Source organism: Geotrypetes seraphini, chromosome 8 (genome assembly GCF_902459505.1).
Source record: "Geotrypetes seraphini chromosome 8, aGeoSer1.1, whole genome shotgun sequence".
Classification (NCBI taxonomy): domain Eukaryota; kingdom Metazoa; phylum Chordata; class Amphibia; order Gymnophiona; family Dermophiidae; genus Geotrypetes; species Geotrypetes seraphini.
The window spans coordinates 156502442-156523020 of record NC_047091.1 but is presented as its reverse complement, the minus strand read 5'-3'; the positions used below and the strand labels follow the sequence as shown (position 1 = coordinate 156523020).

Below are 20579 nucleotides of genomic sequence, written 5' to 3'. Positions count from 1 at the left end.
TGAGCCCCCCAACCGAGGAGACTCGCATCCGTAAGGAGCACCGTCCACTGCGGGAGATCCAGACCCACCCCCTGAACCAGGTGAGGGGTCCGGAGCCACCAGCGCAGACTGCAGCGCGCCAAGCCTCGCAGGGGAACCGGAACATCCAAATCTTGCCTCCGGGGAGACCACCTCCGGAGCAGAGCATACTGAAGAGGACGCATGTGGGCCCGCGCCCACCTCACCACGTCCAGGGACGCCGCCATTGACCCCAGGACTTGGAGGAAATCTCGCGCCCGAGGACCCCGGGACGCCAAAAGCAGGCGAATCTGAGATTGCAATTTGCTCACCCGGGCCTCTGGAAGGAAGACCTTCCCCAAGGAGATGTCGAACATAACCCCAAGGCACTCCAGACGCTGAGCCGGGACCAACCGACTCTTGGAAAGGTTGACCACCCAGCCCAGCGACCGGAGAAACTCCACCACCCGAGCCGTAACCCGGGAGCTCTCCTGCAACGACTTTGCCCGAATCAACCAGTCGTCCAGGTAGGGGTGAACCAGGATGCCCACCGACCGCAAGGCTGCCGCGACGACCACCATTACCGTGGTGAACGTCCGAGGAGCCGTGGCCAGACCAAAGGGAAGCGCACAGAACTGAAAGTGCCGCCCCAAGATCGCAAAGCGAAGGAAGTGCTGATGAGAGGCCCGAATTGGAACCTGCAAGTAGGCCTCCGTCAGATCGAGAGACGTAAGAAACTCCCCCGGCTGAACCGCCAGAATGACCGACCGCAGCGTTTCCATGCGGAAAGACGGAATCTTGAGAGCTCTGTTGACCCCTTTCAAATCCAGGATGGGCCGAAAGGTCCCCTCCTTTATGGCCACCACAAAGTAAATGGAGTACCTGCCGGTGCCCCACTCCGTAGGGGACACCGGCACCACTGCCTCGAGATCTAGCAAACGCTGAAGGGTCTGACGAAAAGCCTGCGTCTTCCATGGAGTCTGACATGGAGAAGCGAGGAAAAGGTCCGGCAGAGAGCGGGTAAACTCCAGAGCGTAACCGTCCCGCACCACCTCAAGGACCCACTGATCGGACGCGATCTCGGCCCATTTGGGGAAAAATTTGCGCAGCTGGGCCCCCACCGGAACCAAAGGGGGCGCCAGCAAGGAGTCATTGCGCAGGACGGGAAGCGGGGGAACCGGCGGAGGGATTCCCTGCCCCCCGACGGGCCCCCCGAAAGGGCTGCATGCGCTGGAAGAACCGACCCCGGGAAAAACCCTGAGCCGGGAAAGAAGCAGCCCCACGCCCCGGGCGATACTTGCGAAATTCCCGCAAACGCCCCCGGGCAGCCCCACACCTAGACGCAGGGCGGGCACGGTCCTCAGGCAGACGGGGCACCTTCGAGTCCGTCAGAGTCTGAATCAACTCATCTAAATCCTCTCCAAACAAAAAGACCCCCTAAAGGGAACTTTAGCAAACTTAGCTTTGGACGCAGAATCCGCCGCCCAAGCGCGCAGCCACAAAATACGCCGCGCGGCCATGCCATAGACTTAGCCGAAATCCGCACCAAGTCATAAAGAGCATCTGAGAGGAACGAGGCAGCCATCGCAATCTTCGCTACCTCCTGATCCACTAGAGACCAGTCATCAGACTCCCGATCCAGGACACGCTCAGCCCACCGAAACACGGCGCGAGCGACTAGCTCCCCACAAACAGCCGCCTGGACCCCAAAGGCAGAGACATCAAAATCATACTTAAGAAGAGTCTCTAACGCACGCGCCTCCGAGACCCTAAGAGCAGAACCGTCCATAACAGGCACGGTATGCCGCTTAGGAAGTGCCGAGACCACCGCGTTCCCCATTGGCGAAATTAAGGTAGCCCTACCTCCCTCCGGGACGGGATACCCAAGAGCCAAGGCGCACACCAAACGAAACTGCGCCCATAGGCCACTGCGCCAACACAAAATCCCGCAAATCCTGACGCACAGGAAAAGAGCGGGAACCAGGACAGACCCCCTGAAGCAGAGGGGCCCCCATACGCGGGGTCTCGGCGGCGCCACTGCAAAAATGCAGCACCAAGGAGACCTGCTACACAGGTCTAAAAGCTCATCCCTCTGAATAAAAAAGCGCACCACGGACGCATCTGCTCTGGAAGACGGGAAACCCGCCGCCCCGCTGCCAACAGGCGTCCCCTCTAGAGGATCCTGGAAGCCCGCCAAAGCAGCCAGGTCCTCAACCAGGCCAACACGCTCCTCCGCCCACCAATTCGCAATCCAAGCCCCCCCGCGGGCGCTTGGATGAGGGAGGAGGAAGAGGGGACGCCAAACGAAAAGAGGGAGGCAAAGCCATAGGGGGCGTGGAGGGAAACCCCCCCCGAAACCCCCCAGGCGCACGTGGGACCCCCAAAAGTCCGCACAAAGAAAGAAAATAAATTGGGGGCAAAAAACCCCTGGGGGTCCCCAGGGACTCCCTGCCCCAGCAGGGGTCCATGCTGAAACCTGCCCCTGTGTTCGCCATACAGGGGGAAGGTCACCTGAGGTTGCAGACAAAATGGAGGGGCCAGACAAAGAAAATGGCGAAGTTCCCGCCAAAAATGCTCCCTCCATGGCCTGTAGCGGCTGAGAAGACTGAACAGTCCCAGCCGCTAAGACAGGCAAGTCGGCATCAGCTGTCAAAAAATCAGCTGAGAGGGAATCCTTCGGGGAATCCCTCCGTGGGCGGTTGTGGAAGACCGGGCTTCCCCACTGCTCCAAGCCGACTCGCGAGGCACCATCGGCGGGGAGCTCTGGGCGCCTGCAGCCGCTGCCGACGGAGCTCCACCACCTCACCGACCCAAACCGCCGAGTTCAGGCCGGCCGCGAGTGCCTCGCGGCTGGACTAAAATTGTGGCCTACTCCCCCGGAGAAGGGCACAATTGCTCCAGACGCGACCTAGCTAGAAAAAAGTGCTGGTTACATGAAAAAATACAGTAAAATACAGTTTTCTTAAAGGGAAACAACCCTTCAGACCAGCACTACCTCAGGATTTTTTTTTTTTTTTTTTTTTTTAACAGAACAGACTCCACAGGCTCTCGAAGCAATATGCCTTGCTTGACTTAGGGGGCAAGGCTTACTGCTGAGGCTCCTCTAAAAAAATGTGGGGAGGTGGAGGAAGTGGGGGGAGGGACCCCGCTCGTGACCCGCCGGGTTTGACACCCCCGAGGTCGGACGGACCCCCAAACAGGGCCCGACCAAGCTCCGTCCGGCCAAAAACAGGGACAATAAACCCCTAAACAAATTCCAACAGCCCTACCAAGAGAGATGGGTACAGATCACTCAACACCTGCTGGAGACTGAAAGAAGACTGAGGGAAATAGAGAAGGGAGGATAGTATATACTGTCCCAAAGTTTTGTTTTCAGTCTCCACCTGCTGGTCATGATTAGATATATACCCATTCGTAAAGTTAACCTCTACTGGTCTGGAGAGTGCTAAAGAATATGTATATAGCAAATGGGTAAACCGCATAGTTTTATGCGGTATATAAATTGTTAAATAAATAATAGGATATCCTGAAAATCTGACTGGCAAGGGGGTACTCCAGGACCGAGTTGAGAAACACTGGTCTAGAAAGCCCACCTAAAGTTAGGCACCCACATTAGCAAGCCTAGACGATGTGGGCGCCTCACTTGACCAATGGGCTTAACTGGCACCATTAATTGGCACTTAACGTCATAATTGATGTTCATTGGACATCACTGATAGGCGCCTAACTTGGTAGGCGTGATTCTCGACACGTTACGTGTCTTGTCCGAACTGCCTGTCTAAAAGTGGGCATGGCTAGGGGGGCGGATCATGGGTGTGTTTCGGAGTTAGGCGCCCGTCTTGGACTTAGGCGCATGCATTTAGGCCACGAAAACCCCGACATAAATACGGTGCACCTAAAACTTAGGCTGCCTAGCAACGCCTAAAGCCGTTTGGGCAGCACGAAGCGTGACTCTATAGCAGACATGGGCAACTCCAGTCCGCGAAGGCCGGAATCCAATCGGGTTTTCAGGATTTCCTCAATGAATATGCATTGAAAGCAGTGCAGGCAAAGAGATCTCATGCATATGCATTGGGGAAATCCTGAAAACCCGACTGGATTCCGACCCTCGAGGACTGGAGTTGCCCATGTCTGCTCTATACAGTGCACCTAACTTCATAGAATCATGCTTAGCGCTGCACTACTCAACGCTGGCCCTGTGTGTATAGATTTTCCCAACTCACCCAATCAGAGGTCAGTGCTACGAATTTGCATTAGAATCTGATCTTAATGACCTCGTCTGGATCCAACAGATTCTTTTCTTTTAAGAACTGCTTTCTTAGCATCTCGATGTTACATCAAACCAGTTCTGGTACAGTATTATTTACTAATTATTAGGCTTTGTTTGGCTAACAAGCTCATCAGTGATGCCTTGCTGTATAAGCATGCATTTGTTTATTAGTCACTCAAATAATTTGGGTTGGCACCTAAGTTTTAAAAGACAGCTTATTTCCCTTCCTCATGCTGGAGATTGTATTTAACAGAGATTGAGGCTTAGATCTCTTTCGAAGCCACATTGTTTAGTGATTTGTAGCCAGTTTGTGGCCAACTTTGATCTAGTATAGGCAGATGAATTAACCATCTGCCACATAGAATAATGCATGGTACATTCATCAATGCACCGAACTACACAATCTGACAATATAGTGGCTCACTATACAATCACAATTTGCACGTTCAAAGCAACTTTCAAAACTAACTGCACAGCTGTAATGTACCTGGGTACTTTCCCCTTGGACTTTGTGCTCAAATTTCTATAGGAAAAATACCCAGAAAGATTTGTCAACCTATAATAAAACTCTTCAGGACCGAGTCAGAAGTGTAGCTCGGTGGGGTGCAAGGGGAGCAGCTGCCCCACTAAACAGATCTTGAATAAAATGGTGCCTATGCAGATTGGGCCCTTCAGCCTTGCATCGGGGCCTGTTTTACAAAAGGTCTGCTCCCACCTGACCTCAAAACCTAGCTACACTTCTGTGCTATAAATTTGGACTTTTCCTTCAGAGTTCAAATGAGAACTCAGTTATGAATTATTTTGTAAAAAAGATAAAAATTTAGCTATTGTAAAAAATGCCAGCTTGATTTATGATCCGATTACGTTCATTAGTTACAATTATGATCTACACTTGCAGGGGTGTCCAACCTCGGCCCGCACCAGGTCGGGTTTTCAGGATATTCCAAATGAATATGCATGACATCTATTTGCATGCAATGGAAGCAGTGCATGCAAATAGATCTCATGCAAATTCATTGGGGAAATCCTAAAAACCAGACTGGATCGCGGCCCTCGAGGACCAACGTTGGACAACCCTGATCTACAGTATATAGAGCTTTCAGGTAATGTATAACAGGTTTATGAGTGCACTGTGTTTTTTCACTGTATTACAATTTGTTACTGTTTATTTATTTAATCTTCTTGAATCCATTGTATTGGTAAAAGTGGAACATAGCTATCAAACAAATTTAAATTAAATAATGCTTTTTCTATGTGTGTTTTTTCTATGCAGTTCAAAGAAAAAAACATTCATTTTCTTGATATTTTCTGTGTGTACTTACAGCTTAGGTAACAGGGGGTCCTTGAAGAGTGGAGCCTCATAGCCTGGCAAGAAAAGCCCCTTGTAACCTGCCTTCTCCACTAACGTATGTGTTGTGTCTCCATACTAGGAAAGAAATTAATACACTGTTGTCATATGTGAGAGAGTATGACAGATGTCCAGTGTCCATATATTAAAACACAACTCCTGCAGATTCAATGCAAGGTTTCGTTTCAAGCAACAGGGTAAAGAAACACAGGTTACACTTCTCCCTCCGTATTCGCTACGATAGAGGATTAAGAAAACTGCAAATACAGAAAAACCGTGAATAACTTTTTCATATGTTATTCACTGTTTTCTATTAAAAACCATTGTGAATATGGTGAAACCGCAAATATGGTGGGAGACCTGGCCTATTCCTGAAGGAGAGGCAAAACACGGTGAAGAAAGTGCTGGGAATCGGCGATTTTCTCTGTAAATGCTTGGAATCAGCGATTTGTCTATGCAAGCTGATGTAATGGGGGGGAGGGGAGGAGCCAGCAAACTAAAAACCGTGAATAATCAAAACCACGATTGCTGAAACCGTGAATACGGAGGGAGCGACACCTAGCAAAGAGGGTGAGCCATGACTTACGTCTGATTCTATAAATGGTGCCTAACTCGGAAGATGCCTAGGAAAACGGCACTAAGAGGCCAATCACAAGAAGGCACCGTTTACAGAATCGTGGCTAGTTGCGCCCATGTAAAAACTTAGGCGCCTAGAAACTGTGGAAAAATGGATGATAGACCATAAACTGAAGCTAAACTCGGACAAAACAAAATTTCTATTGCTTGAAAAGGACAAAACCCCATCCATAACAGAATTAGAAATAAATATAGAAACATAGAAACATAGAAAGATGACGGCAGAAAAGGGCTTTAGCCCTTCAAGTCTGCCCACTCTACTGACCCACCCCATTAAGTCTGTGTGCTAATGACCCAGTTCCTTAACTCGACCTTCGTAGGGATCCCACGTAGATGTCCCATTTATTCTTAAAGTCAGGCACGCTGGTGGCCTTGGCCACCTGCACTGGAAGCTTGTTCCAGTGATCTACCACTCTTTCCGTGAAGAAATACTTCCTGGTGTCACCATTAAATTTCCCTCCTCTGAGTTTGAGTGGATGCCCTCTTGTGGCTGAGGGTCCTTTGAGAAAGAAGATGTCATCTTCCACCTCGACACGTCCTGTGATGTATTTAAATGTCTCAATCATGTCCCCCCTCTCCCTTCGCTCTTCGAGAGTGTAGAGCTGCAATTTGTTCAGTCTCTCTTCGTACAAGAGACCCTTGAGCCCTGAGATCATCCTAGTGGCCATCCGCTGAACCGACTAGACTCTGAGCACGTCCTTACGGTAATGTGGCCTCCAGAATTACACACAGTATTCTAGAAGAGGTCTCACCATGGTTCTGTACAGTGGCATTATGACTTCAGGTTTCCAGCTGACGAAACTTCTATTGATACAACCCATCATCTGCCTTGCCTTGGATGAGGCCTTCTCCACTTGTTTGTCAGCCTTCATGTCTGCACTGATGATTACTCCCAAATCTCGTTCTACTGAAGTCCCAGCTAATGTCTCTCCATTTAAGTGCCATCAAATACCCTATACAGTCCGCTCTCAAACTCCTAGGAGTGATGATTGACATATGCTGCACAATGCAGGTCCAAATCAACAAGACCACTCAAAAAGCATTTTTAACCATGCACAACCTACGAAAAATAAGAAAATTCTTTGACAAAGAGCAATATAGGCTCATAGTCCAATCCCTAGTCCTAGGTCTAGTGGACTATTGCAATATCCTCTACCTATCATGCCCCACAAACATGATAAAACAACTACAGACAGTACAAAATACAGCCCTCAGATTGATCTACTCACTTGGAAAATTTGACCATATCACCAATGCCTACCTAGATTCACATTGGCTACCTATACAAGCACGAATTTAATTCAAATTATACTGTCTATTATTCAAAGTAATAAACGGCACTGCTCCCACCTACCTAAACAATTGCCTAAATTGGAACCTTACAACCAGACAAAGGAGAACTCAGACCCCATTTTCCTACCCTCCATTCAAAGGTACTCTGCGCAAGAAGATGTATGATAACCTACAAATGACGCAGGCAGCGAGACAAGATCTCTCCATCTCCAACTTGCTGACAGCAACGAGCGACTTCAAAACATATCGAAAAGAAATCAAAACCCTGCTTTTCAAAAAATGTATTCAGATATCTTAACTCTCCCCCTCGTCCTTCCCCCCCCCATGTACATTTCCCCCTCAACTATCTACCTCTCTTGTAATTTCTCCTCAAAGACTCAACTATGTAACCAGCCCATAAATGGTAATTTCTCCTCAATGACTCAATTATGTAACCAGCCCCCCCCCCAAAAAAAAATTGTAATTTTCCTGGAATTGTCCAGTTATCTTCTAATGTAATCCGCCTAGAACTGCAAGGTACAGGCGGAATAGAAATCACTAATGTAATGTAAAATGTAGGCCAAGGTTTTAAAAGCCTACATGTTGGGCGCCTATGTTTATGGTGAATCGTGCTTAGCGGCACCTAACTTACCTTTTAGATTATTTTGAGCTAGTAGAAAACAGACTTTCTTCACGAAACACAACCATATTTTTTCCCCCTCAATGAAAGGTTGTGCATACAAAAGATTTCTTAATAGAACCCTATCCTTTGAGGCAGGACTTTGGAATAAACGTTTTAGTGGTTTGATCTTAAATTCTTCTTACCAGGCCTTTAGAAGATCATTAAAAACTTATCTGTTTGATAAATATGTATAATCTAGATAAGTTAATCATTTCTTTTTTTAATTAATCTTTATTAAGAACATAAGAAGTTGCCACCACTGGGTCAGACCAGAGGTCCATCACGCCCAGCGGTCCGCTCCCGCGGCGGCCCATCAGGTCTGTGACCTGTGAAGTGGTTCCTGACCATTTCTGTAACCTACCTCTACATCTATCTGTAACCCTCAATCCCCTCATCCTTTAGGAACCTGTCTAAACCTTCCTTGAAACCCTGTAGTGTGCTCTGGCCTATCACAACCTCCGGAAGCGCGTTCCATGTGTCCACCACCCTCTGGGTAAAAAAGAACTTCCTCGCATTTGTTCTAAACCTGTCTCCTCTCAATTTCTCCGAGTGACCCCTTGTACTTTATTCATTTTTAAAGCTCACAATAATTGTAACATATAATACAATCATTTATACTTTAACATCACTTAATATATCATCAAATTCTAACTTGCATCAAATAACCCCCCTCCCTTATATCCAACAGTTATTCATAAGCAAAAGAAATCATAAAATATTCCCACCCCCCCCACCCCACCCTGGACATGTATGAACAAAAGGGGGGAAAAATAATATTTATTCTATGCAGTTATTTCAATCTTTACTTTCATAAAATATTAGGCAGTACCCGAAAAATAATTCTTTAAAATTGTTTTTAATTGGTTTTTAATGGCACTGTTCAATTAACAGCACCGACTGAACCAGTTAAAAAAATTAAGTTAAACACCTAGATTGACTCGGTGCATCAATCTAAGCGCCCAACTGTAGGCATCTTTTATAGAATCAGATCCTTGTTGCCTTAAATATTTGGAAAATATTGAAATGAAAACCTGCTTAAGCACATGCTAGTCCAACAAGGCAGATGACGTGCAAGATCCAACGTGGGTGAAAAAGAAGAGCAGACTGTATATAACGGCAGGCTTTATTCACTACGTTATGCACCCAGGTTCTACGCACACATGCCTGACATGGCCATGTTTCGCCCAAGTGGATGCTTCAGGGGCCATTGATTACCAGGTCAGAGATACCATATTTACTAGTTTGGTGAAGTTGGGATTTTTACACCAACTAGTAATCAATCGCTCCTGAAGCAACTCCTTGGGTGAAACATGGCTATGTCAGGCATGTGTGCGTAGAACCCGGGCGCATAAAGTAGTGATTAAAGTCTGCCATTATATAAGGTCTACTCATCTTCAAAACAAAGGCTCTATACTGTAGAACTATTAGGGAGTAATTCTAAAGATAAAATTCTAACATTTATGCACTGAATAAACATGTAGATGATTAGAACATCGGCATATTTGTGCCAAAAACCCACTTAAATGCCATTCTGTAAATATGCACCTATGTTTATAGTATTTATTTTACAAGTAGGCATACAGACAGGGAACAGGTGGGACTCACACATGTAACTTCCAGCATACAATAAGTTACACACACATATTTCAGGCATTTAGGTCTATGTGCTCGTCCCTATACGTATATAGGCACATACTGTATATACACAGTTACCCTCGGATTCTATAAAGGAAAGTAGGCGCCCTCTAGGCATCTAAATATAGGTGAATTCCCTTATATATATATATATACTAGTCTTTAAGCCCGTTACATTAACGGGTGCTAGAATATGTGTGTGTGTCTGTATTTATTTCTTTCTCTCTCTCTACTTAGCCTGTTTCTGTATTTCTTTCTTTCTCCTCGGCTGTCCACCACCACCCCTTGCCTACTCCCCCTATCCACTCTCCCTTCCTTTTTCTTCCCCTGTGTCCACCACCACCCCTTCACTGGTCCCCTTATCCAGCAGCAGCCCTTCTCCCTTTGTTTTAACTCCCCCCCTGTCCAGCACCTCTTTCCTGCTCCCCCTTGTCCAGCAGGAGGCCTCTCTTCCTTTTTCTGCCCCCCCTCCATCCAGCAGCACCTCTTTTCTGCTCCCCCTGTTCAGCAGTAGGCCTCCCATCCTTTTTCTGCCCCCCTGCCCCTCTTCCCCTGTCAAGCAGAACCTCTTTTTTGCTCCCCCTGTCCAGCAGTGGGCCTCCCTTCCTTTTTTTGCCCCCCATCCATCAGCACCTTTTCCCTTGTCCAGCAGTACCTCTTTTCTGTTCCCCCTGTCGAGCAGTAGTCCTCCCTTCCTTTTTCTGCCCCCCCTGTCCATCAGCACCTCTTTTTTGCTCCCCCTGTCCAGCAGTAGGCCTCCCTTCCTTTTTTTTGCTCCCCCCGTCCATCAACACCTTTTCCCCTGTCCAGCAGTACCTCTTTTCTGTTCCCCCTGTTCAGCAGTAGGCTTCCCTTCCTTTTTCTGCCCCCCTGTCCATCAGCACCTCTTCCCCTGTCCATCAGCACCTATTTTTTGCTCACCCTGTCCAGCAGTAGGCCTCCCTTCCTTTTTTTGTCCCCCTCCTTTTTTTGCCCCCCCCGTCCATCATCACCTTTTCCCATGTCCAGCAGTACCTATTTTCTGCCCCCCCCATCCATCAGCACCTCTTCTCCTGTCCAGCAGCAACCCTTACCTCCTTTATTTTTTGTCTTTTCTCCACCGACATCTGCCTAAAACCGCTGCAGCCTGCAGGCACCGACAGCCTCAGCAGCCTGCTCCCACTCCCTCTTCGCCATCGCTTGTGGTGGCTCCGTGCTTAGCCGCGGCGGCCTGCAGCCGCCGACAGCCACCGCGGTCTACAGCTGCAGTGGCCGACAGCCGCCGGGGCTATTAGGCTTCCACCTCTCATTTTTGCCGGTCTGGTCTGGCCTGCTCTTCTGGCCGTATTTTTTTTTTAGTTGAAACACGCGGCGGTGGCTCCTCTCATGATCCCCACCTGCGTCAGAAGTCCGACGCAGGCGGGGATCGTGAGAGTAGCCACCGCTGCGTCTTTCAACTAAAAAATGCAATATGGCAGGGAGCAGGGCAGACCGTAAGCGCGCATGCACACTTCCTATGGGTCGCTACAGCTCACAGAAAACCGGCGCACGCATAGGAAGTGCGCATGCGCGGCTTACCGTTTTATTATATTAGATATATCAAACACTGCAATGACTTCTTGACTTTTCCTTACCGTTTGCAACACTGCAAATTTCACTTTTCCGTACTTGTCTTCCTCTATCCAGGGTTCCTTTATGATCACTGCTCCCCGTTCTCTGGCTTTCTGTGCAACAGAACATTACACAATTTGCTATTAGGATGGAATAATGTCTGATCTTGTACAGAGTGTAAATGTCAATGAGACCCTCAATTCCAGGTGGACATCAGGACACCATTGCTGATCATTCAATAATCTGAAGGATCATATTTAAGAGTTGCTATAATGGGACAGACTGAAGGTTCATCAAGCTCAGTATCTGATTCCAATAGTGGCCAACCCAGGTCACAAGTACCTGGCAAGATCCCAAAGAGCAAAACAGATTTTATGCTGCTTATCCTAGGAATAAGCAGTAGATTTTTCCAAGTCCATATTAATAACGGCTTATAGACTTTTCTTTTAAGTAGTTATCTAAACTGTTTTTAAACCCTCCTAAGCTAACTGCTCTCACCACATTCTCTAGCAACAAATTCCAGATTTTAATTTCACATTGAGTGAAGAAATATTTTCTCTAGTTTGTTTTAAATCTACTACTTGTAGCTTCATTGCATACCCTCTAGTTCTAGAAAAAGTAAACAAGGGATTTGTATCTACCTGTTTCACTCCACTCAGTATTTTATAGACCCAGTGACATAGTAAGGGGGGTGGTCCACCCCAGGTGCCGTCTTTGAAGGGGTGCAACACCCGTCCTTCTCTTTGCCCCCCCACTTGCACTATTTTCCTTCCCCCGTTAACATTCCTGGCACGAGCAGCAACCCCCAACCTGCTGTCATCCTGCATTGGCTCTTCTTCTGATGTCACTTCTTGAACCCACACCTAGGAAGTGACATCGGAGGGAGAGCTCACGCAGGCACAACAGCAGATTGGGATTTGCTGCTTGCACCAAGAATGTTACAGAGGTTCGGGAGGGGGGAAGTGACGAGGAGCGTGCGCAATGCAGGGGGTAGGGGAGGGGTCACCGCAACCATGGGCGCCTCTCACCCTTGCTACACGACTGTATAGACCTCTTTCATATCTCCCGTGAGCTATTTCCCTTTCAGCATCAAGTAGTGTGATGAGCTCAATCATAGTAACACAGTAACATAGTAGATGACAGCAGATATAGACCCGCATGGTCCATCCAGTCTGCCCAACCTGATTCAACAGTTCTGCAAACGTACGATAGAGAAAGAAGGAGAAACAGAAAAACCTGGTTTCTCCTCGGGGATATCTCCCTGTGACATGTTTAAGAACTATCTTGTGGAACTATTAAAGCATACCTCTGAATGTATTCCCCCATTAAACAAGATTTGCTATCTTCCTCTAAATGTTAAACCGCCCCGAGGCGGCTTGGCGGGAGAAGATATTCAAGCTACTCAACTTGATCGGCAAAACCTATCGGATATCCTGGAAGAATCCATAACAGAAACAACAGCTAGGACAACTCTTCTAGAATCGTTTGTCTTTCAACAAGACCTAGATGCATTTATGAAACGGTACTTTAGAGCTTGAAAAAATGTATTCTACAGCAAGCAGATATGGGTATACCAGGATGTCGCTAAATCCACTCAAGAATGAAGAAAGCGATTCTTGGTGTTAAGACAAGAGACTAAAAGGTCCATTTACTAAGGCGCGCTAAACGCTAACGCATCCATTATATCCTATGGATGCATTCGCGCGCATTAGCATTTAACACGCGCTAAATCGGCTACCGCACCTTAGTAAAAGGACTACTAAATCTTTAGGGGCGTCGTTTTTACTTGCTTATCCCTGCAAGTGTTTTGTAAAGTACATGCAATTTGCATATGTATTTTTTTTCTCCCTGAGCATTTGAAGGCCATTCTTGAGCTAAAAAGAATTGCTCCAAAATGAGGGAATTTGAATGGATTAGCAGAATGATTGTGTTAAGCCTGTTTCTTAATAACTTCCCCCCTCTTTTACAAAGGTGCGCTAAGCTTTTTTAGCGCGTGCTAAACGCTAACGCATGCATGTTATCCTATGGATGAGTTAGTGGTTAGCGCATGTGTTGATTTAGTGCACACTAAATCCGCGCTAAAACGCGTGGAGGGGCATAATTGAAAGAAACGTCTAAGTCTGTTTTCGCCTAAGTCGCGAGTCATCCAAAGTCAGACACAGCTTAAGACACATTTTTGAAAAATACATCCAAAATATATATATATATATATTTTTTTGAAAATTTAACTATACTTCAAGCCGTCTGATTGTCTAAGCTGCTAAATCGTCCATCTTTATACCACATTTTCATCCAAATATTCGTCCAAGTCAAAAACGCCTAGAATAAGCCCTGTTGGACGTGGGAGGGGTCAGCAAAGTGATGGACTGGACACCCAGACATGGCACCTGAATAGTGGGGTACCTTACAGGGCACTGCTGTGAACTTCACAAAAAGGGTGCCCCATAAACATCTCACTACACCTCCCTTATAGGTCATGGTGAGCTCCCCAAAACACCCCAAAACGTACTATACCTACCTGTCTACAACCCCAATAGCCCTTATGGCTGCAGGAGCTACTTATCTGGCAGTACAAAAGGGGTTTGGGGTTTTTTGGGGGAGTGCACATGTTTCACCATGAATGCAGTGATTACAGTGGCTTATGGGCCTCGGTCCTCCTCTCCATGGGTCCCTAACCCACCCCTAAGACGACTTAAGCCGCCTCTGTGTGCAGCTCTACTAGGCTTTCCTATGGCAGGCTGCCAGGTGCTGATGTTCTGGAGGCAGATATTTAAAGTTGTGATTATGATTTTTATGGTGGGGGGGGGTCAGTGATCACTGGGGTAGTGTGTGGGGGTCTGTATTATGTGTTTGCAGTGCTTATCTGGTCACTTTATATAGGTTTTTGTGATTTAGACCATGTTTTAAATGGCCTAAGTCACAACGTCCAAGTTCCGTCTAGGCTGTGTTGTAAAACTTTCGGTTATACATTCAGTACGACTTAGGGCTCCTTTTACTACGGTGTGTTAGCGTTTTTAGCGCACGCAGGATATTACCATGCGCTATGCGGCTAAAACTAATGCCAGCTCAATGCTGGCATTAAGGGTTAGCGCGCACGGCAATTCAGCGCACGCTATTCCGCGCGTGAATGCCCTAACGCACCTTAGTAGAAGGAGCCCTAAGTTTAGCACAGCCCATGTCCCGCCCAAATCCCGCCCTTGACACTCCTCCTGAAACGCCCTAGTCGTTCAGTGGCACTGGGAAGGCCTAAGTCGTTTGTAAACACGTCCAAAACCCGTTTCAATTATTGGCACTTGGACGTCTTTTGTTTATGATCGTCCAAGTGCCGACTTAGACCGGTTTTTGGATGTTTTTCTCTTTCGATTATGGGCTCCTTAGCGTGCTTTTGTAAAAGAGGGCCTTTATTTTCTTCATTGGTTAAGACTTCTTTCTCTATTATTCCTGCCTTATCTCCCCCACCTAATGAAGGTTAAAAATTTGATGTAATGTGATGTAACATTATACCTACCGTATTTCTGTAACAAGAGGTTTATTTTCTTGTAAAGTTGTGGTTGAAAAAATAAATAAACAATTAAAATAAAACCAAAATCCTAAAAAACTTGATTTCTGCTGAAATATGTCCTAGGGAGAGGTTTTCAATGAGTTACAAAGGTTTAAATTGTCCAATTGGTTATCATTTGTGTAAACTTCAGCTATAACTTAAGTTAAGAGTTCAATTTTCCAGATTATACTATGGCTCCAAGAGTCTTCTTATTAGTGGTTTGGCCTGTGCTCTGGGCAGGTAGCCAACTGACTCTGGGGCTGATGCAGAAAGTTAGCGTGAGTGGAAGCACGCACTTAGCGAGACATCTGCATGCAATTTTATGGCCGCTCGATATAGAGAAACATTTCACACAGATGTTAGTGTTGCACAAATCCACATGTAGGCCACTGGCGCACAGCATATTAAAATGAATGGTAATGAGGTCATTAGCAATTTGGCATCAGTGCAAAGAAAAATGCAGAAGACTTTAAGGCAACACTGCTAAAACCTGGACACCGGTTCTGAGGAGATTATTTAATACATCCCTCAAATATAAAGAACACTCTTGAAATAAAGCTTTACATATGGTAGGATTAGCTTAGAGACACGGAGGGGTACTCAGAGGGAAAGGATCCCCAACCACCTCACCATCCAATCATAGCTTTGTCCTTCACACTTTTTAGGTTTTTTTAATGTAGTGAAGTAAAACATTGTGAAATTCAAAATCACTTAGATAAATATAAATTGTGAAAAAAGCACTTATTTATAAACTGGTTCCTTGGTTCTGATGTGAACACGTTTCGCTTTCTGTTTCAGGAGACCAAAAAACTGTTTACTAAACCAGTTTTTAAAAAAAATATATATTGAATCTTTCACTCCCCATTTATATACCTTATGGTATTTATTTTCTTTTGTTCCCTGTATTTTCTTGACTGAAATTATTTAATGCCAGGTTTTAATTTTTGCTGTGAGTATAACAGTACCTGCAAATTCTAAGCTAGACTTTTGTGAACCATCACCTTCCCCATCCTAAGTGGCATAAAAACTGTATCCATTATGAACTGGATTGTAATTCTGCGCCTAAATATTGGCATTGCAAAACTTTTTATGTGCAAAAAACTTTTGTAAGGCTGATCCTTATGTGCAGAATAACATTCCAGCTTGTATGTAATTGTGTTGACATTTTGCTCAGATATGGGCACAGTACTCTCGGGCTGATTCTCCAAACAGGCGTCCCAATTGTAGGTGGCAGAAGGCATTCTACCGCCATATCACAGATATCGGGATGCTTTTTTTTTTTTAATGCAGGCAGGGAAGGATGCCTACATTGTAGGCGTATGGTGCATGGCCCTGGTCTCCACTGAAAGTGGCCTTGGGCGTCCATAAGCATCCCTATGATGTTTGCCGTGAGAGTGAGCACAGAGGACGGTGCTGATAAGCAGCAAAATATCGGGTCCTAATCTCTGACACAGCACTAAGCGAAAGGATGGCTTGCCACCGTTGGAGGACCAGAGTGTAGCGTATTGATGGATGTTTAAGTGGAGTAAAGTGCACGCCAGTGAAGAGTTTGTTCACGATAAGTAACAGATTTCTTTTTGGAACAGTAGAACTGTACATAAAAACTGAATGCTTGATGGTGTGCATTTAATATGTAATATCAACATAAATATAACTAATTAAATTAAAGAGGTAGAGGCATAAGGAGGTTTGTTTCCTCTGTAGTCAGCATGCAAGATCAGCTCTGGCAGCAGATGGGGGGATCTGAGGCTTTTTCCTCCTTTCAAAGCAGCTGTCCCTCCAGTTTCAATCACTTTCCCCCAAGAGGGTTTAAATGTGTGGAGTGTAAAGATTTTTGAATGCTATAGTGAAAGATTGTATGGTATAGTATAGGGCTGCCCAAGTCTGGTCCTTGAGATCTACTGGCAGGCCAGGTTTTCAGGACATCCACAATGAATATGCATGAGAGAGATTTGCCTGCACTGCCTTCTTGGAATGCAAATCTCTCTCATGCATGTTCATTGTGGATATCCTGAAAACCTGGCCTGCCAGTAGATCTCGAGGACCGGACTTGGGCAGCCCTGGTATAGTAAATAGTGGGATTCCCCAGGGGGTTGTGCTGGGACTGCTGCTTTTTACCATGTTTATCAATGATCTAGAGATGGAATAACTAGTGAGATAATTAAATTTGCTGATGACACAAAGTTGATAAATTGCAAGAGGACCTTGGGAGACTGGGCCTCACAATGGCAGTGATGCATGTGATAAAGAAGAACCCGAACTATAGCTACATGTTGCAGGGTTCCACATTAGGAGTCACTGCCCAGGAAAAGGATCTAGGTGTCATCGTTGAGGATACGTTGAAATCCTCAGTTGAATGTGCAACGGCGGCTAAGAAAACAATTAGAATGTTAAGAATTATCAGGAAAAGAATAGAAAACAAAGACGAAAATGTTATAATGCCCTTGGATCGCTCTGTGGTATGGCCGCACCTTGAATACTGTGTGCAATTCTGGTCACTGTATCTCAATAAAGATGTAACGGAATTTGAAAAAGGTCAGAGAAAGACGATGAAAATGATAAAAGGGATAGGACGGCTTCCCTATGAGGAAAGGCTATAGTGGTTTGGGCTCTTCAGCTTGGAGAAGAGGCAGCTCAGGGGTGATATAACAGAGGTCTATAAAATACTGAGTGGAGTGGAAAGGTAGATGTGAATCGCTTGTTTATTCTTTCCAAAAATACTAGGAGCCACGCGATGAAGCTGCTAAGTAGTAGACTTAAAACAAACCGGATAAAATATTTCTTCACCGCACTTGTAATTAAACTCTGGAATTTGTTGCTGGAGAATGTGGTGAAATCTGTTAGCTTAACAGGGTTTAAAAAAAAGGTTTGGATAATTTCCTAAAAGAGACGTCCATAGGCCATTATTGAGACGGCTTGGGGAAATCCACTGCTTATTCCTAGAATAAGCAGCATAAAATCTGTTTTACTACTGGGGATCTAGTTGGGTACTTGGGAACTGGGTTGGCCACTGTTGGAAATAGGTGTTAAAGAGCCTATAGGGAAAGGAGGAGATAGTGGACGCTGCAGATGGGCAGACTAGACGGGCCATTTGGCCTTTATCTGCCATCATGTTTCTATGTTTATGTCCGCACAGATGAAGGAATAGCCTAAATGGTTAGTGCAATGAGCTGTGATCCTGGGGGAACTGGATTCAGTCCCCACTGCAACTCCTTGTGGCCCTGGGCAAGTCACCTAACTCTCTATTACCACAGGTACAAAACTAAAACACATTTTTTTAAAAAAAACCCACCTTAGACTGTGAGCTCATGAAGGACAGAGAAAGTTCCTACATATGCTGTCTACAAAATGGCCTAGCGAGGGAGGTTGGTGCCCAGGTTGGTTGTGCCTGGCATCACCACGCCGTGTGGACTCTTCCCTGTTGCTTGAATGCACCCCCCCCCCCCGTCCCCTTCCACCTGCTGCTCGCGCTGGCCCTGGCTCCCTTCCGAAGTCACGTCCCGGTTCCGCAACCAGGAACGCGACGTCGGAAGGGAGCCGAGGCTGGCGCAAGCGGCAAGTGAAAGATACTGCTCGCGCTTGCAAACATTTAAAGAGGCGTAGACGTGCCAGCTACCCTGCGGAGACGGTGCCCAGGGTGGTCTGCCCTCTCCCCTTCACTACAGCACGGCGTGCACAGCACTGCGCATGTCTTGTAGCGCTACAGAAATGATTGCTAGCAGTAAGAGGAAAGAAATGAACTAAAGTGGAAAACAGAGTGCAAGGACCAACAGGGAAGCAGAGATGTGCAGAAATGAAGCGGCTTGATTTACCTGCACAATGAAATCACAGTCCTCTACTTCAAAGGCCACATCTTTCACACCATCTCCATGTTTCATCAAGTGTTCTCCGAGCTCTACAAAAGAGGGGGGAAAGACTGACATGCCGAAGCTAGCCGATTCAGCCCTACGCTTCCACTGCTTCCATCGCCTTCGACTGAGCAAAGAATGAGCCCAGGCCTAGGGTTATCAGATGTCCAGATTCACCCGGACGGCTTTTCAAAACTGGCACTTTACCTGGGTTTTGAAAAGCTTCCAGCTCGGGAGTAGCGTCGGGAGGGCATCTGCGCATGCAACGCGGTAACATCACGCCTGCGCATGCGCAGTGCTCTCCTGATGAGGCTCCAAGTAGAGAATGATACGGTGGATGTTACCTGCGGCTAGCGCCAAAACGGTGGGGGGGGGGAAATAGTCACCGCGGGTATGGGGAGAAGGCCATCCGTTGAGCAGTGAATGGTCTTGTCTCCGCAGTTAAGGGAGGGAATGCGTGCGGTCACCGATCATGCACAGCCCCCTCCCTCTTTCCTGAAGGCCATTGCCGCCATCCGTCCAGGCATCTCCCTCCCTTCCCCTTACCTTCAGGCGATTTAGAATTTTTTCTACAAGCTGCGTGTGGCTGCGGGAAAGTCCTCCTCTGACTCAACCGGAAGTTGCGTCAGAGGAGGACTTTCTGGCAGCCACACATGACTCCGGCTGCATGTAGAAAAAAAATTCAAAATCGCTTGACGGTAAAGGGAAGGGAGGGAGATGCCTGGATGGACGGCTGCGGCTGAGGCGATGACGATGTCCAAGAGACATAAGCAGCACTCATGCCCTCAAATAAGCAGACTTTGGAGAAGAAAGCTAAGTTATTATGGGGGACACTTTCCTTTCTCTTCTCTCTGTTTAGAAAAGTTCTCTGGAAAAAATTTGTCTTCCGCTGACTTAAGTAAACATGCCAGACAAATAATGGAAGAAGGGGGAGGAGGACTATAGTGTTATTAGTCTTGCATGAAGGGCTCTTAGCCACATTGCGAGGTCACCACTGACGTTCTATTAGCTTGGCATTCAGTCAGTGTTTGCAAACACACAGGCAGAACAGAATAAACAGTAAGGATTTGGCTATGGTCTTGTGCCACCTGTGGAGGAATGAGGGGAAGGCACAGGCGGGGAGCTGGCTCTTAATCTCTGATACTTTCCAGAAAAAAAGAGTAACGGCCGAAAAATCTCAAGAACCACACTTAGCTAGCTGGCCAAGCCCTGAGATAGGAAGTTCCCTTACCATAAGGTGAAGGGAGTGAGGGAGATGTTTGGATCGCATGACGGTGTGCTGAAGGGGGATGGAGAGCGGGAGGGGGGTGGAGAGGAATAATAATAATAATAATAATTTTATTCTTATATACCGCCAAAGCCATATAAGTTCAAGGCGGTTTACAACAAGAGGTGCTGGACAATCAGCGAAGAGGAAATGGGGAAGAGAGATTGTGGGGAGAAGATGTTGAAGGGAAATGGGGAAGAAAGAGATGCCAGACTATGGGGGGAGGGGAGAGAGGGACGAGAGAGAAGCAGACAGTGGATGGAAGGAATTGAATGAGGAGAAGATGAGGAAAGCAGAAAGCAGAAACCAGATAAAGGATAGGATAAAGTAGTATATTAGTTGTGTTGATAAACATTTATAAACAGAGCACTGCCAGCTGAACATCTCTTTCTCTACTTCAACAGCCAGAATTTTGATTTATAAGGAAGGAATAAGCTAAATATTGCAGTACTGAGGCTTGTATGGTTGCTGCGGGGACAGTGGTCGCGGGGAT

General features: G+C 46.5%; 1 protein-coding gene across 3 annotated transcripts in view; it reads right to left on the bottom strand.

Annotated features, from left to right (window-relative positions):
• The window catches only part of HPD (4-hydroxyphenylpyruvate dioxygenase), a 76707-nt gene that overhangs the window by 15197 nt on the left and 40931 nt on the right, over positions 1-20579 (bottom strand). For all 3 annotated transcript variants that reach the window (XM_033956026.1, XM_033956024.1, XM_033956025.1), the window contains 3 exons: positions 18784-18866; positions 11454-11543; positions 5590-5693 (listed from right to left, as the gene is read on the bottom strand). In XM_033956026.1, the coding sequence (XP_033811917.1) occupies positions 5590-5693; positions 11454-11543; positions 18784-18866 (277 nt within the window). The remainder of the gene's footprint in view (positions 1-5589; positions 5694-11453; positions 11544-18783; positions 18867-20579) is intronic.